Source organism: Suricata suricatta, chromosome 16 (assembly GCF_006229205.1).
Source record: "Suricata suricatta isolate VVHF042 chromosome 16, meerkat_22Aug2017_6uvM2_HiC, whole genome shotgun sequence".
Taxonomy (NCBI): domain Eukaryota; kingdom Metazoa; phylum Chordata; class Mammalia; order Carnivora; family Herpestidae; genus Suricata; species Suricata suricatta.
The window spans coordinates 28,876,491-28,892,530 of NC_043715.1; the positions used below are offsets into that span (position 1 = coordinate 28,876,491).

General features: G+C 46.4%; 1 protein-coding gene across 4 annotated transcripts in view; it reads right to left on the reverse strand.

Moving 5' to 3' along the window:
• Positions 1–16,040, reverse strand: part of FTO (FTO alpha-ketoglutarate dependent dioxygenase) — a 375,692-nt gene that overhangs the window by 146,526 nt on the left and 213,126 nt on the right. For 3 of the 4 annotated variants that reach the window (XM_029926592.1, XM_029926595.1, XM_029926594.1), the window contains exon 8: positions 14,143–14,267. In XM_029926592.1, coding sequence (XP_029782452.1) covers positions 14,143–14,267 — 125 coding nt within the window. Of the gene's footprint in view, positions 1–956; positions 1,150–14,142; positions 14,268–16,040 lie in introns of those variants that run through there. The other variant, XM_029926593.1, reaches the window with a different exon arrangement.

Below are 16,040 nucleotides of genomic sequence, written 5' to 3' on the forward strand. Positions count from 1 at the left end.
TTTGCTTTCTGCTTCTAGGAGTCTGTCAGTTACGGCAACCCAGGGACACGGTATGCCACTTAATTTCCCTCTTCCTTTTTCAGATACACATTTTGGAAAAGACATTATTTATACAAAAGGCTGCCAAGACCCTGGGTTAGGATGAATTTGGATATACAGACTATTTCATAAGCTCGTCTTATTTAACCAAAATAAAGTCTCTTAGGGAGTTTTCTGCACAAACTGCAAATCCATAAATGCAGAGATTATAAACATTGATACAGACATTTCTTCCAGAGGGTTTTCTGACCTGATGTTAACTTTACATTAGAAATTCATGTTTCTTTAGAAATGTTGGCTTATTTTAGTGAAATGGTTCCTTTGGTACAGTTGGGGCTGTGATGTCAACCTAGTTGCATTCTAACAACCCTTATGAAATATTTACAATGAAATTTAGCCACGCATGCGTAACAGCTGACTCTGGCAGCAGCCAAGCTTTACGCGTACCTTTTTCTTTTTATTAAAGGAAAGAAATGGTGTTTATATTTTCCTCTCCTCCAGAAGATCAAACCCACATGTATTTAACAACTTCCCAGACCACACCTCCATGTGGCCATCAGTCCGGATCAGTGAGACTAAAAGATTATTCTGACCACATGACATCTTTGAGCCATGAAAGAACAGCTGGGTGCCCCCAGGGTAGAGCTGGGGATGAGGCCTAAACTCAAGGGTGCAACAGGAAACATGGTGATCACTAGTGCAGAAGGCCCCTGCCCTTCACCCCTGAGAATCAGACCCTTCATCAGATTCAACATTGCCAACGTTTTTGCAGACGCCCTTTTTATGGTGACAACGAGCACCACGTACACCTCATTTATTTCTAAAAACTCTCATGTGCTTTCTCGGTAAAAGGAAAGAGACTGTCGAGTTAGAGGCCAAATATATATATATTTCCTCCAAGTGAGAACCCACAAGAGTAGAATGATGTTACAAGGTCACAGAAGGTAGTGCGCAGACCGCATCCTCGTCTCCTGGCCAGGGTCATCGGCTCTCTGGTTGAGAAGCGTGAGAAAGTGGAGAAGCGTTTTCATACAGAGCGGGCAAGGCTTCCATTCTCTGTCAGACTCTCAGCCCCCACATCCAGTCTCCCGGCAGGTATTATTAAGTAGCCTGCATAACAGGTACGAACATTTGAATTTCCACTAACACTTACATAGTTAGAAGACTTCATAAGCGCGCACACGCGCACACACACACACACACACACACACACACACACACATTCTCTCTCTCTCTCTCTCTCTCTCTCTCTCTCTCCATTTTCCACTTCTCTTGACCATGTACGGCACCTAATAATGTGGATCCCGGCCTCCTGGCAAGGCTGAAGAGGGGCCGCCTACTTAAGACAGGCTGTGCACCTCCCGTTTACTTCAGCCCCCCAACTCTGGCTTTGTTCACCTGGGGTACCCGGCAGGCCCTGCAGGCATTTCGGCTTGCAACCCCTTGTCCGAATGCACTAGAAGACTCACAAATTTCCAGGTACCGTGCTGCTGTCATTAAGAGCTCAGAAGGATACTTCCTTGGGAAAGCGCAGTGCCTCTTGGGGCACTATCTCACAGTTGTATGTGCCCTCCTAACCCCCTCAAAGTCAGTGCCATTCTCCTGGTGACACAGCACAGCGGTCATGGCCTCATGTGCCTTCGTGCAGACAGAAAATGCTCTGGAATATCCAGAGAGAGGCCGCCAGCTCAGGGACGGGGAAGGGCAGGCGTACTTGACACACTCTCCCTGCCTCCCCAGCCACAGCCTGCTCACCATGCCTCTAGAAGATTCTGTGCTTCACGCAGCTCCCGCAGCTCCCGTGCTCAGGGGCCCCCCAGAGTGCTCCCAGTGAGCAAAACATGCGGAATTTCAAATGAAGAACCAACAGTAGAAAGATCATTTACAGTAACTCTACAAACAAGCTAAATGAGAGACTTGTGTTCAGTCATTAAAAATAATAATGCTAAAGGCCCTAAGGAGTGTAAAGCTTACACTTTGTGGGAGGAAACAGAAAAAAAAAAAAAAAAAGAGTGTGTTTATCATCCCAATAAGATAACCTGCTAATTTCTTTAGTAGGCAATTTTGGAGCACATGCGTTCACGGTGAGATCTCGGTTTATCAGATTCTGGGAATAATCACAACCACCAAGAAGATTCTTGTTACAGTGCAGGGCTTTCTGGGGAGGGGGGCTGCCGGGAGGTATCTCGAGCCCCCGCCCCTCGGCCCTGCTGTCTCCCTGCCCGGGCCCGGAGTCCGTTATAGAGTTATCTCCCCCGCACTTTGCAGATGATGCCTAACATCATGACAACAGAGAAGAGGAAAGGTCTCCGGACCTGCCTCCCGACAACAAGTTTCTGTAAAGTAATGAATACAGACAGCTTGGGGACCATCCACCTGTGCTACCTGCCTCTTCCTGCCTGCGAAGGGAAACCACCAGGGATTGGCAGAAGGTACTTGTCTGACAGGGCCAGGACAGCCTTTCTCCTCGGTGACAGCCCGGGCCTCCCCTCTTAAACCTGACCCACCCTAATTCCTTCACAATGCGGCGGCGAGGCAGCTGACAGGAGCAGCTGCGGCTCCTAAGCGAGATGGATGGAATTTTCCTAACTAGTTCCCCAAGTTACGTTTTACCTTCAAGATAATTTATGAGCTGCTCTGGAGCCTTGAAGAGACAATATGCTTGCCATAAAATTAACTGTAACCGTCTTGTAGGTTATAATGAACACTGGGAGGGCAGCACCAACTGGACGAAACACACGGCATAATTGATGGTGAGACTAGAAATGAAGCAAGCTAACAAAATCATTACGGTGCGCGCTGCCTTAGCAAAACCTACGCTTTCTGAGGGTTACTTACAATCGCCTTCCAGGGCCCAGATTCCAGGAGGGGGACCGGCCAGAGCTGGGCAGCGGGGGTGCCCACGACCCAGGGGCACCTGGACGGCTGTGGGGGCCATCTCCAGTCTGGACGGATCTGGCGTTGAGCTTTCTGGAGCTCCGACTGAGCCCCACGTAGGCGTGCCTGACAGACATGACTTCATTTTCTCAGTCAACAGCATCTTTTTCAGTGAAGAAAAAGACATGGGTGACAAGAAGAGACTCAGAACTTCCAAAATGCCCTTCAGGAGGCGTACAATATGTATTTGGAATACGACAGAACGAACGCATCTCAACTTGACGTGGGCCTGTCTTTGCGAAAAATGAAGATCAGTCCACTAAACCTGCAGGTTTATTGGACTAAGAGTACCCTGTCCAGAGGAGAGTATGGAGAGAAAGCTAATCAGAAAAGTGTCAATCACCCCCGTCTTGGAAAGCGACGCTCAAGGATTCCTTTCGGGCAGGTACTAAACAGCCTGATCAATACCTGAAAACAGACTATCCTAGATGCGCCGGAGTCACTCAGATCATTTCCATCAGTAATGTGAAGGGGACTGACCTATTTTTGTTTTGTGATCGGTTTTGGGTTCTTGTCCTGGGACAGGGAGCCGAAACCCGTTCTGATCCATGAGGCAACAGTGTCCCCTACAGGCGGCTGGACTGTGCCTCGCCACCCCCCACCCGCCATTACTGCCTCGGCCAAAAGCCGAGGTAAACTTTTTTCTCTAACCCGGAATATACATTACAGCGTACATTTGTCAAACGCACTGGGGATATCCCCAGACAGAATAAGATCATGACTCTCTACGTGCGGTAAATGGTTTTCGAGACATAAACGCACTGGAGAGCTGTGACCGCCCCTTCGGACGGCAAGCAGATAAACACTGTCCTGAAAGGAACCCACTCAAATCAGCCTTGACTAACCAACCCAGCCTCCACACTACTCCACTTAGAGGATTTACAGTTTCTTGAGGCTAGACTTTGATGTTGTCATCTGTGCCCCTGATCCCTCCTTCTCAAAGACTGTAACCAATATAAAAGAATGACACAGCTAGAAAGGTAATAACTTTCCTTGAAAAGACTTACTTCATAAAGCGTGGGCTGGAAATTATTTCTTTAAAGAGAGAGGGAGAGAGAGAGAGAGGCACCCGCAACTAAAAAGTGCCGAACATGTTTAGGTGCTGGAGGAAATAAACCTTCACAGATTCACACCTGCCTTTCTCCACACGGGGAAGGATCCGGGAAGGGCTCTAAGCCCTATAGGGTGAGACCCACCTCAAAGTACCGAGTGAACCTAGGAGAGGTGGCAAAGTCTTGCTGTGGCTTCTTCCACCTATGACCTCCACGACCTCCACGCTTAGCTGTGTTGCCCTGGGCAAGCTACTCTGCATCTCTCTGCCTCTAGTTTCTCACCTCGTAAAACATTTAAAACCCTAGCACTTAGTTAGCACAACTGTGGATTTCAAGGACAGCGGAGGGAGGAAGGAGAAACTGAAGTCCTCAGGGGGAGCACCTCCCCTACCGGCAGGTACTGGCGGTGGGAGGGGGGGGGGTGTTTTACTTACAGAACCGTGCCTTGTCCCCTGGATCAAGCTATTTCTCTTATAGATGAAGCTGCTGAGACCCAGAGTGTCTGTGACAGGCCCAGAGTTCAAAGCCAGCTGGAGACAGGATTCACACTAGAGTTCAGGCCTCTGTCACATCTATGTGACAGTGCTTAGCACAGAGCCTGGCATGGGGTAAGTTGTATCCAGTGTTCATCTTTGCACCGATTCGGCAATGTGGGGGCCCCTCCCACGAGGCTAGGGGTTCACATGGGGGCTTGCTCGCAAAGAATGAATGTGGCTGGGTTCATATAGACCTTCCTGTTTTCATCTAAAGGCAATGGGTACTTTTTACTGAACAGCTAATATGTTACAGCTACCTGCTCGGGGTGTGGATGTGGAATTTGTTAATCAGCCCTATGAAGTAGGGTCTGCTATTATCCCCTGTGCAAGTGACAAATGAGGGAATTGAGGTTCAGAGTGGTTCTTCTCTATAATTGCCTAGAGTCACAGACACGGATCCAAGACTCAGACAACCTGCTCAGGATCTATGCTCCCAACCTCCAGGCCACGGTAATGAAATTCGCCCTGAAAGAAATCACTCCCCCTGCCCCCACCATTTATTGTTGAGAACTAGATCTCTCTGGAAAGAGGTAGCCCAGATTTTATCCCATGACCCATAACCACATATAGATTTCTCGCCTATTTCTCACTCCTTCTGGAGACAAATTGCTACCTACCCGCCTCCAGCCAACACTATTTCACAATGGAGCGGCATTCCCCACAAGGGCTGGGCACGCAGTGACAGTCACACGAAAACACCTCAGGAGACCCTGCCCCTTTCTTTCCACGTCCTTTGCGCAGAATCCTGACTTAAACTCCTTCACAGCATTCATGATACTGCACTGCATAATGTATTTCCCCCAGTCAAGTGTGACTCACCTCCTCAACCCGAAGGCCCACGATAGTGTCTGGTCACAGCCAGGCACTCAATAAATATTTGCTGAATCAACACATGACTGACAGCTTGCTCACACTAACTGTAATTGTCGTTTAGAATGTGCTGGAGTACATGAACACACGCACTCCCCCAACACCTACCAGGCAGGGCTGGCTTCTCTCTTAAGAGACATTTGTGAGTGTAACGTGGCCCGCATTTGAGCCTTCCCAAAGCGAAGACCTTTAAGGTGACACATCTTTTTGAAAAGTCCCTGGGAACCAGAGTGCAGATTGTCTAAGGAGAAATGAATGCCATGGTTTTCCTTAGAAACCGGTGTCCCGTGACCAGCTCACAAGTGTGACTCCCAGGAACTGGAATGGCAGGTTTTATAACAAGTGATGGTTTTATGACGAAGATCCAGAAAAGAAGGTTCTCTATCTTTCTCTCAGCTGCAGGATCATATTTTGGTTCTACCGAGTGTGGTTGAAAGCGCGGGCCGTGGCAGTTACGCACCTTTCTCCTAAGACATGTCCGGAGCTCCGCTTAGGAAAACGGTTCTTGTCTGCCTGCTAAGGACACAGGCTCCAGGAGACAATCACTCTCAACAGTGCTGTTCCCTGCTACCTTTCCAGGGTCTGGAACAGTGCCTGACAAAGAGCAAGCCCTACTTGATAAGCATGTGTTGGAAAAAATGAATGCATTAATTGATGCTTGCTTAAAAAATTTGAGAAGCATGGCCTGGAAGAAACAGTCAGCAACCAGTCACGGTCTGGGTCTGTCAGGGGGAATGCTCATACCGAAGTCTGTGTGTTGATTTTACAAATAAGATGCACAGAAGTCAATTGGCTTTTGTCTCCCATAAAACTGTTCCATGATGACAGTAACAATGGTAATAACATTAACGACACTGGCCTCCTTAAGATAAGTTGCTGTATCTGGGAAAAAAGGTAACCCTATCTCTAGACTCATTTAATCCTTGCTCTAAATTTATACAATGCTTCAATTCCTACGCATTTATGAGGAGGTTTTATGGAGTTACTGGGTTTTATGGAGTAATCTGGTTCAGATACACAAAGGACATTCTTCTGCTAAGGGCAGAAAGCAGAGATTGCAATTATTAAAGGAGGAGGGACAGATGCATTAGGAAGGTAAGGCAGACATGTCAGCTACAGGCTCCAGCCTCCCTGTTTCCTTCATTTATTCCACCCCAACCCCCACCCCGGCCAATTCAGCCAGATGCCGGGGACTGCTACGGAACTGCAAGATGGCACAACTTCTAGGTCCTGACTAACTCAGCCAGAAGTAGTAGCCCCTCGCTGTAACGCGAGCGATGGCGGCTGACACATTCAGATGACTCCGTCACATGTCATCTCAGAAGGTAATTACATTAGCCTCGTCATCCCATTGCCCGTCCGCAGGGCTAGTGGCTCCACTCCTCAGGACCGCAATTCTCAAGGGCACCACACAAATTCTGGCCCAAGTGTCAAGTCACCAAGGCTGATGCTCATCACTGTGCTGGTATCACTGCAGCCACATATTAGGAAGCCTGCAAATCAACTGCCTGGAACAGCTAAGATACGAATGTGAAGCCCTATTTAGCCTAGCTTTGCTCCTTCCAGCCTGGAAGCCATCTTCCCATCCAGAGCAATGGCGCTGGGGAGGCCTTTCCTCTTGCCCCCATCCTAGTTCACTTCCGGGCATGAGACCAGGAATGAGACCACGTCATTTTGTCCTGGTCCCAGCTCATTTCTATGGCGTTCACTTCTGGATTCTTCCTCCAGCACCCGAATCAGCTTGTGCACACAGTCTTCTTCCTCCCTCGTGCAGAAAGCAGGGGACAGGCGACAGTCTTGGGACTTCAACACCAAAGAACCGCATTAGCTGAGAGCTCTCTCTACGGCCAATCTTACAGGTTCCACCTCTGGCAAGATCAGAGGAATACATAGCCCCCCACCCCACCGCAAAAAATCCCCAACCGGCCGGCATCCCCAGTGGTCATTCCTCTTCAAAATGAAGGAGGAAAACAAGGTACTTATGGATACAGGGGTGGGTTAAGAGGAAAACTATTCGACTCAGCCAGCCACTGAATAAACTTAAATGCCAGGCAACAGGGTCCCTGCTCGCACAGGACACGGTTCTCACAGAGGAGACAGCTTAATGCTACAGGGATCTGGCGGCAGGTTTTAGAGCTGGTGAACAGGCAAACCCTCTGCCCTCATGAAGTTTACATTCCAGTAGGAGAGACAAAATGTAAGCACAGAATCAAGCAATTATATAATACGTGTCAGGTGACTCCTTTTCGGAAGCCTCCAGCACACTGCAAGTTCCCTTGCAGCAGTGTCTATTGCTAAGTCACCTTTCAGGATCCTGCCATAGGACAATGAAAATCTGCATGCTGGCCGTGGTGTTTCTGCTAACCTGCCCTCCCCCGCAGGACGCTACCCAGGGTTTCAAAACTGAAACCGGACCCGACTCCTCTTAGTATTCCCACAGCCTTTAGCATAGTTATTTGCACATAACAATCACCCAGTAAACAACAGTTTGTTGCTAAACTGGACTGGACCAACGTGTCGGTTTTGCAATATCATTCAAGCCTGCCTGGACGCACAAGCAGAGACCGCATATCCAGGGAGAAAACCTTCCGGTGTTGGTCTTGGGACCAGAGTTGGTCCACAGAAGTCATTTACACAAACTGGTTTACTTGTTGCACCCAGATCAGCGTTCTGAAGCTGACTGGCTTGGAAAGGGTTATAACGACCAGATTTTGGGGCCCTGACGAAGACGTCCAGAGTGGACCTGTCCCGGAGGTCAGGTGGTGATGGTGAGGGCTATGGCGAATGGAAGGTAGTCAATAATAAGATGGTTCTCTTGTCCAGAAAAAGGGCTACCTTGGCAGTACCTTGAGCTGGCAGAGCCCAGTATGGGGAAGACATGCAAAGATAGCCATCTTGGTCTGGAGAGTTCATTTTCACTGGAAGGAAGTAGTTCTAAAAGCTTTTCTAAGAAACTGCCGTAAACATTTTTTAAACTGTTCTCAGCACCATTTTAAGGCTTCTTGGACCCAAATGAAGTTGTCAACTGTGGGATTACGAAAGTCCTGTTTGAGCCTAGAAGTGGAGGAGCTGCAAAAAGACGGAACTTCTAGTTCATCAGGTTACATTCCTACCCGGGGTGCAATGCTCCATGAGGCTGTAAGGAAAGAAATGTAAGAGAACCATTCAAGGACTAAGTAAGGGATCTCCCGAAACACGTAAGCAGGGGCGCATGCAGATAAACAAAGGCCGACCTACAGGAACAGAGAAATGGGCACAAATGTATTCTCATGCCAACTTCACGTGGAGCTATGTTCCTTCAATAAGCCAAACATGCCTCACGGGCTCGTGAGTTCTCTCCCACTGGAAAGTGCTTAAGTCAGCCATGTTTTTAAATCTCCTAATAAAAACCTAATGGTCTTAAGGACATGAAAAGATGTTCCGCACCATCAGGGAAATGCAAATCAAGACCACAACAATAGCACCAGGATATCTATAATCCAAAAAAAAAAAAAAAAAGGAAAAGAAGTGCTGGTGAGGTTGTGGGAAAACCGCACACCCTGTGTACTGCAGCTGGGAATGCAGCATGCTGCAGCAGACGGGCAAGTCAGTCTGGCAATTCCTCAAAAAGTCAAACAAAGAGTTGCCATATGACTTGGTGGAGCCATTCCTGGGTTTACGCTCAATGGAACAGAAAAGGTGCCACTCAAGCACCTGCACACCAACGTACACAGCAGCGTGATTCAGAGCCGCCGAGCAGGGTGGGAACAACCCAAGTGTCCATCGCCCGATGAATGGATAAACAAAATGTGATCTCTCCATACGGTGGAATATTACTTGGCAATAAAAAGGAATGGGGTACAGATATGCTACTACATGGATCAACTTTGAAAGCATGATGCTAAGTGAAAGGAGCCAGATATGAAAGGCCACATACTGCATGATTCCATTTACACAAAATGTCAGTACAGGCGAATCCACAGAGATAGAGGGTTGCCAGGGACTGCGGGGACAAGGGGGGCGGGGGTTGAGAAAGGCTGTCACCAGACCCAGGGGCTATGGGAATGCTCTGGAATTGGATTGTGGGGATGGCTGCACAATCTTGTGAATATACTAAACAGCAACAAGAAGAACAACACCTAACTGCACACTTTAAAATGATTAATTTTATGTCATATGAAATTTTGTATTTTGTGAATTATATCTCAATGAAAAAAGATAATAACCCTAATGGCCCAGCTTCCGTCTTATTTTTTTTGTCCATGCATCTTACTTAGCAAAATGTAAAGGCACTGTCTCAAAGTTAGGAAGCGCAGCTCGTTGTACAAGTGTTCCTCATCTCCCTGTGGTGGCCTTCACCTAGCTCTTGGCTCACTGTGAATCCCCACGGACAGACACACGTCAGGTCAAAATCTAGGATGGAACAGGATGCTGATTGGGCTAACGTGTAGAAGCTTTTTTGTTTCTATTTGAAATATAATTACTGTCCGGGTGAGACTTGTATATATAGACCGTGTAGCTCAACATGACAGGACTTTTTCAACTGTACCGCCATTCTGGTCGTCGAAGACACCTACAGTGAAGTACTCTCCTGAGTGACCCGGCGCAACTTGGGCCTCTGCTGCGGTAACAATGGGGCCACCACCATCCTTTTCGCTGCCCTCCACAGCCCCTTTCTGGGAACTTGCTAGAAGCTCATCCCCAGGCACATTCATAAACTGGCTGCCGGACACATTCCCTTGCGCGCAGCAGCGCAGGCAGTATTCCGTGTATGACAGGTACACGCAACATCTGACAATGCTTATGTGTTCATTTTTCGGAACACAGAGACATGGGCTGGGGAAGCGGGTACGGAGCTTTGAGAGCCCCAACGTCACTGGTTGGAAACCAGGACGTTTGATGTTCACAGGGAGCTGGGAGAGAGCTTTACGTAGACTACTTTTATCAATGAACAGTAAGCGAACATAGGGCTTGTGACCCGCCCATTGTTGGCAATAATTAGTATCGCTATGATGGTTCTTTGTAAGAGGATTAAAGAAAGAAACAGACCTATCGACTCAATTAATATTATGTGCTTTTGTCTTCCTTTTACAGAAAACAAAACAAAACTGCAAAGTTGTGGTAACAACCAGTGTCCGAGAACAAGTGTATTCAGTATCCGAAAACACGAAATGTTCAGTGGCCAGAGGCTGAAGTGGATCACGATTTACTTTTTTGAGAACGTTTGCTCTAACACTTGGTTTACTCACATTCTCTCGACTGAGCAAGTGAGCTGAAATAAAATATCTGATTCTCATTCCAACACGTCCAAGGCGAAGGAAGCCCATTCCTTTCCTTCAGCCGGCTTGCAGATAATTACTCCACGGTCAACATGCCCTCCAAATTCTCACCCATCTAGGAAACGTGCTGGGGATTTGCAGAACATAAACAAAGGCACCGATTCTTTGCTATATTTTATTTAGAAAAACAAGCTGGGCACGGCCATGGAACTGTACCTTTTCTTCAGCGCACTTTTCAAATGATAATTTCTTCCACTGTCACCATTAAATCTTAATCCATTCCAGCTCCTTGCATGGGTCATTGAGTCTATATGTACTGCTGTTATTTTAAAATGTTTCCCCTTGGTAGGGAAAGAGGGGGAGAAAAGATGTTGAGAGCCAGATGGGTCTCTTCACAGTTCATTTATCAAACCTAATACGCAGGGCCCCACCTTCCCCTCACTCACTATTGCGGTTAAACTTCCATATAATTTGGTAATCATTTTCATTATCAGAGAGTGACCCGAAAGCAGCCTATCCTGGGACACCCAGTCCCTGCAGCTGCTCTCTTCCTGCCTTCTCCTACAGTAGGCCCTGAGAGCCTCCGAGTTTATTAGCTGCAGACCGACCTTTGGGCTGCGGAGGTCAAGAAGGGGTCAGATCAGAGGGCTTGCCCAGTTCTTTAAAAGCTATAACAAGCTGTCCGTCAGGCAGAGTGGACTGTATAAACAAAGCCAAATCTTCAGAAATTCTGTACCGCTTCTGTTAACACTTACCCTGCATTCACACAGCTTCTCCTGATGTACTTTGGATCATTCAGCTCGGGGGAAGTGAGTAGACAGCCCTAATAAGCCTATTTGGAGAGGGTTGTTTATGGGATTACGGAGCTTCGGGAAGGAAACCCGCAGCATTCAGATGTGCCTCTGGAATCGCAGGGTCGTGTGACACTGTGACAAACTCGGTTACCCCGAGTCATGCAGAATTGACACTTTCCTCAAAAAGCTAAATCACAGGGAACATATGCTTTCGGTTTAAGAGACTTCAGGGAGTCCCAAACAATGGCTCGGCTCCTGGCCGGGGAGAGATACAAATATTTTAAAACCTAGTTACAAGTTTTGCTTAAAAATATTCTCCCTAATATCATTACTGCAAAGGAACCGGCCGAAGGCGGGGGCCGGGGGGGCAGCAGCGAGGGTGGGGGACCTTTATTACAACAGACTTCTACTAAAGTCACTGTCAGCTGCGGGGTCGCTGCCGATCTACATTTCTTGGAAGCTGTACTATTCATCATGCATTCTCTAATGTGCAATATAAGGTAATTAGAGTCATCTGTATTTAACTTCCAGAGGAAAAAAATTTCTATTATCTAATCTAACTGATCCCCTGATAGCTCTGATGAAAGTAAAATACTGTAACCTAGTGCCTGGCCTTTGGCGAGCACTAATTCTTTTCTGTCAAAGTGATTTTTCCTCGCGTGATTCCAAAGTACGCGATGGGCCGATGTCTACGACACGGGCGGCTGGGTTAGCCCAGCAATGGATGCTCTATGACTGTCACCACCACTGGCCTGATGGCTACTCAGGGCAGTGCCCGACTCCAGACGGCCAGAGAAAGCTTTGATGAGGAAAAGGGAGGCGTATGGTAACAGTCTGTTTATACAGATCGAATGGATGAGTCTTTTAGGCAGGTCACTGGGATGGGAAACATCAAATGGGGGTGGAGAAGGGGTGGGGGGGAAGGATTATGGTTATTTAATACTCTGAAGACACTTTTCCTCCTGAGCTCTCAAGACATGACCCTCTTGAAATTTTCTTTCAGGTGTTTAGCTTGAAGGAGGTCTGCACAGTGTCAGCCGCCAAGCTCACTCTTTTCTCCTCCCCTCCCACAAAGGACTTGAGAATTTTTGTTTCAGAGGCTAGACTACATCAACTTCAACACTGGCTCCAGCTCCTGATTAAATTGTTAGCAGGAAGGGCCAGAAATGCTGAAACCAGACTCCTCTTAAACAGGCCGTCGTGGCCATGCTGTCTGATGATTTGGTGAACTAGGAAATTATTGTTATCAAACCAAATGCACTCAACAGAAGACATCCAGCCTCAACATTTGGTCTCTAAGTTGGGCTGTGTTTGGAGGGATGGGGGGATGGAGAGGTTACAGGGAAATTCTTTCTTTCTCTCTTTCCCATTTATTAAGAATCACCAGGGGGGAGGGGGAGGAATATATATATATATATATAAGGTTAAACAGAGAGAGAAACACAGTTCAGAAATCACATGTCCTTGCGTGGGTATTCGGTATTTAATAAAATATGCAGACTTCAATGAATACATATGCTTAAACTGCAATACAGGTAAAGTTAAATTGGAGATCATTTAATGACTGTTGCTGAAGCTGTCATTTACTCTGATCTGAACACACTACAAAACATAGGGGCGAGAGGAGAGTGTCATGGTGAATTTTAAAATTATTGTTTTAATGCAAGTCTGCATTTAGAGAGAATGCACGTCCGTGAGGAGCAGCTCCAATACCCAGCTGGCATGGCCAGTTCACGTGCTTCACGGTCTCCCTTCTTGGAAAATGCTTACCTGCAGTGTTGTTCAGACGAACCCATTTTTACTATATTACTAGTAAAGTATTACAACGATTACAAATTCTGTTGCATGAACTCCTTTGGAGAAGATGATGTCTATCAGTGTTCCTGACTCCCAGGCACATAGGATTTTTCAGCACCCAATGAGACTCAGAGACAAAATACAGCATGATCTCCCCGATGCCACTCTCTATTGCTGAGAGACAGATGATAATTCAACAATTTTTACCAACTGCAAATCCCAAAAAGTAACCCTAACATATGGGGGAACTGGGTCCAGCCTTCTGCCCATCAACTATTTTTCAAATAAGAGCAGGATAATAGACTCTGTCATACGCAAGCATCAATTCTGTAAAGACGGATAATTTGTAGGAACTCTCTACTGATAACAGCTTTCCAATGCCGGGTAGGTCCATGAGCAAAGGAAGCAGGTTGAAGCCAACATAATTCCTATGTGGCCAATTCCAAAACCGGGGTTGATAAACAGACCACTTTCAAGCAAGCTGCCTCTCACTGAGTGACGTGAGAACGCTCTGCGAATTTCCGAGTGCTAAATTGCAAGGTTGGTCTTTTAGACCGTTGGTTAAGAGGGTCCTTCCATTCAGCATCAGGTACTTATGCTCAAGATGCAAACGTTTATGCTAACTGTTGCACTTGGGGATAAATCATATATACCTACAGATGACGTCATAGCTCATAATAACTCATGGAGAGGTACCATGAGCAGGAGAGCTAACTTTGGCTGAAAGCATCTACAACTTGCTTATCATTCATGGCTCCTCAAATGAGAGGGATGAGGCCAGTGGTAGAAGGAAGGCCTTGGCCAAACACAGCTCCTGGCTTTCAGGGACCACAGATGCCATCTGGGAAGCGGAACTGACCTGGCATGCCACTCCCTCCTCAGATTCTGACGTGTGGTGAGCGAGGCAAGGATGGAGGCTAAGATGTCATTCCTCTGTTCCATGGGGACCCCCTCTCTCCTCACTTCGCAGAGTACAGCATTTGTCTAGAAGAAATGGTCCAAAAAAGAGGAAACGTGAAAAATTAATAATAAAAAAAAGCCCATAAGCAAATAAGGACAGTAAATCAATGGCTTTTTTATTACAGTTCCCCTGCTAACAAATCAATACAGTAAATGATGGTCAAAAATGGCCAGCATATATTTTGTGTTTAATCAATGTACAAGGCACATAAGGTAAACTCCAAAAGCCCCACTGCCCTAAGTAACACATCGAGATACTGTGTGTTCTCATTCAATTTCCCCAGTGCACCAAAGGTCTTTTTCCTGGGAACGGCCTCCCATGAGCTATTATTAGAAATGATTTTCACATACGCTTCACTGTGAGTTGTTTGTTTTGCCTTTTAAAAAAGAGCAGTCTCTGACTTTCGCTCCCCGTCTCTTGCCACCCAGATGAGGATTTCTGGACTGCCTCTCGTATTTGAATCATTAATTTCTATTTCCAGCCATGCCAGCAAAAAAAAAATTTTTTTTTTGGTTCACTCATTTTCCTTGCTACATGTTGCAAATCAAGATCTTGCAAAGAAAGAAACAATAAGAGCACAAAAAACAAATTCATTCTCGATGAATCTTTCCAGCTTTAAAAATCCACTATATGTTTCAAATACTAAATACAGGGATGCTTGGGCACAGCTGACTTGTAATTTTAAAAAGAATCGTTGATTCTACGGTTCTAAAAGAAATTCTAAAAGAAATTCGGCTCACAGGTGAGTACAAAAACACTCAAGCCTCTACCCAAGTGTTGAAAATGTTGGGTAGAAAGAGTTGAAGCCTGGGGCGCCTGGGTGGCTCAGTGGGTTGAGTGCCCGACTTGGGCTCAGGTCATGATCTTACAGTTTGTGGGTTCGAGCCCCACGTCGGGCTCTGTGCTGATAGCTCAGAGCCGGGAGCCTGCTTTGGATTCTGTGTCTCCCTCTCTCTCTGCCCCTCCCTGGCTTGTGTGCTCTCTCTCTCTTTCTCTCAAATATAAAGAAACATTAAAAAAAAAAAAGAAAGAAAAAAGAAATAGCCGAAGCTCTGGCACATCACTCTGAGAAGGGGCATTACATCAAAACTCCAATTTGAAAGTGTTGCTTTAATTTTATCTACAACTCACTCCTGTTTGCTTGTTTTATATACATGTATTTTAAACACGCAAATTCATGTAACATTATAAAAAACAATGAAGACAACAATAGAGTGTATTCTGTTGGCACCTGAAATTTGAGTGAGCAAATGCCTTTTGAGTTTTAATGAGAGAACTTTTCATCGCACGTATTTCTCTTCATATAACCGGAGCAGAAATCTTGAGAATTTATAAATGTTTTTCACTTAAAGTTAGCTTCACTTCTTTGGAGATGTTGTAACCAAAGCAACTGCTAAAAGGGATGAGACTATCTCTCCATGCATATTCCTTATCTAACTGATGCCAATGCCTTCATTTACTTAGCACGCTCATGGTCTTGTTGTGTAACTTGAAATATCACTTGCTTATTTGTCAATAGCGATTCACGGTGAAGACTGAATGCCTTCAAGACAACCTTGAAAGAGGCAGAGTGAATATTTGTTGTCTGACTGCCTTCTCTCCATACTCGGCCTCCCTTTTCCTGTGACAACACAAAGCTTCTCTTGAGAAGTCTTTTATTGCATGCCATCTCAGACGGACTGGCAGCAAACGTGTCCCGCTCTCTCTCAATGAAGGATGTGGCCCAGACCAACCTGATTCGCTTTTCCAGGACTTCACTAAGGAGGAGGACAAAGAGAGGGGAAATTTTGGAGGCG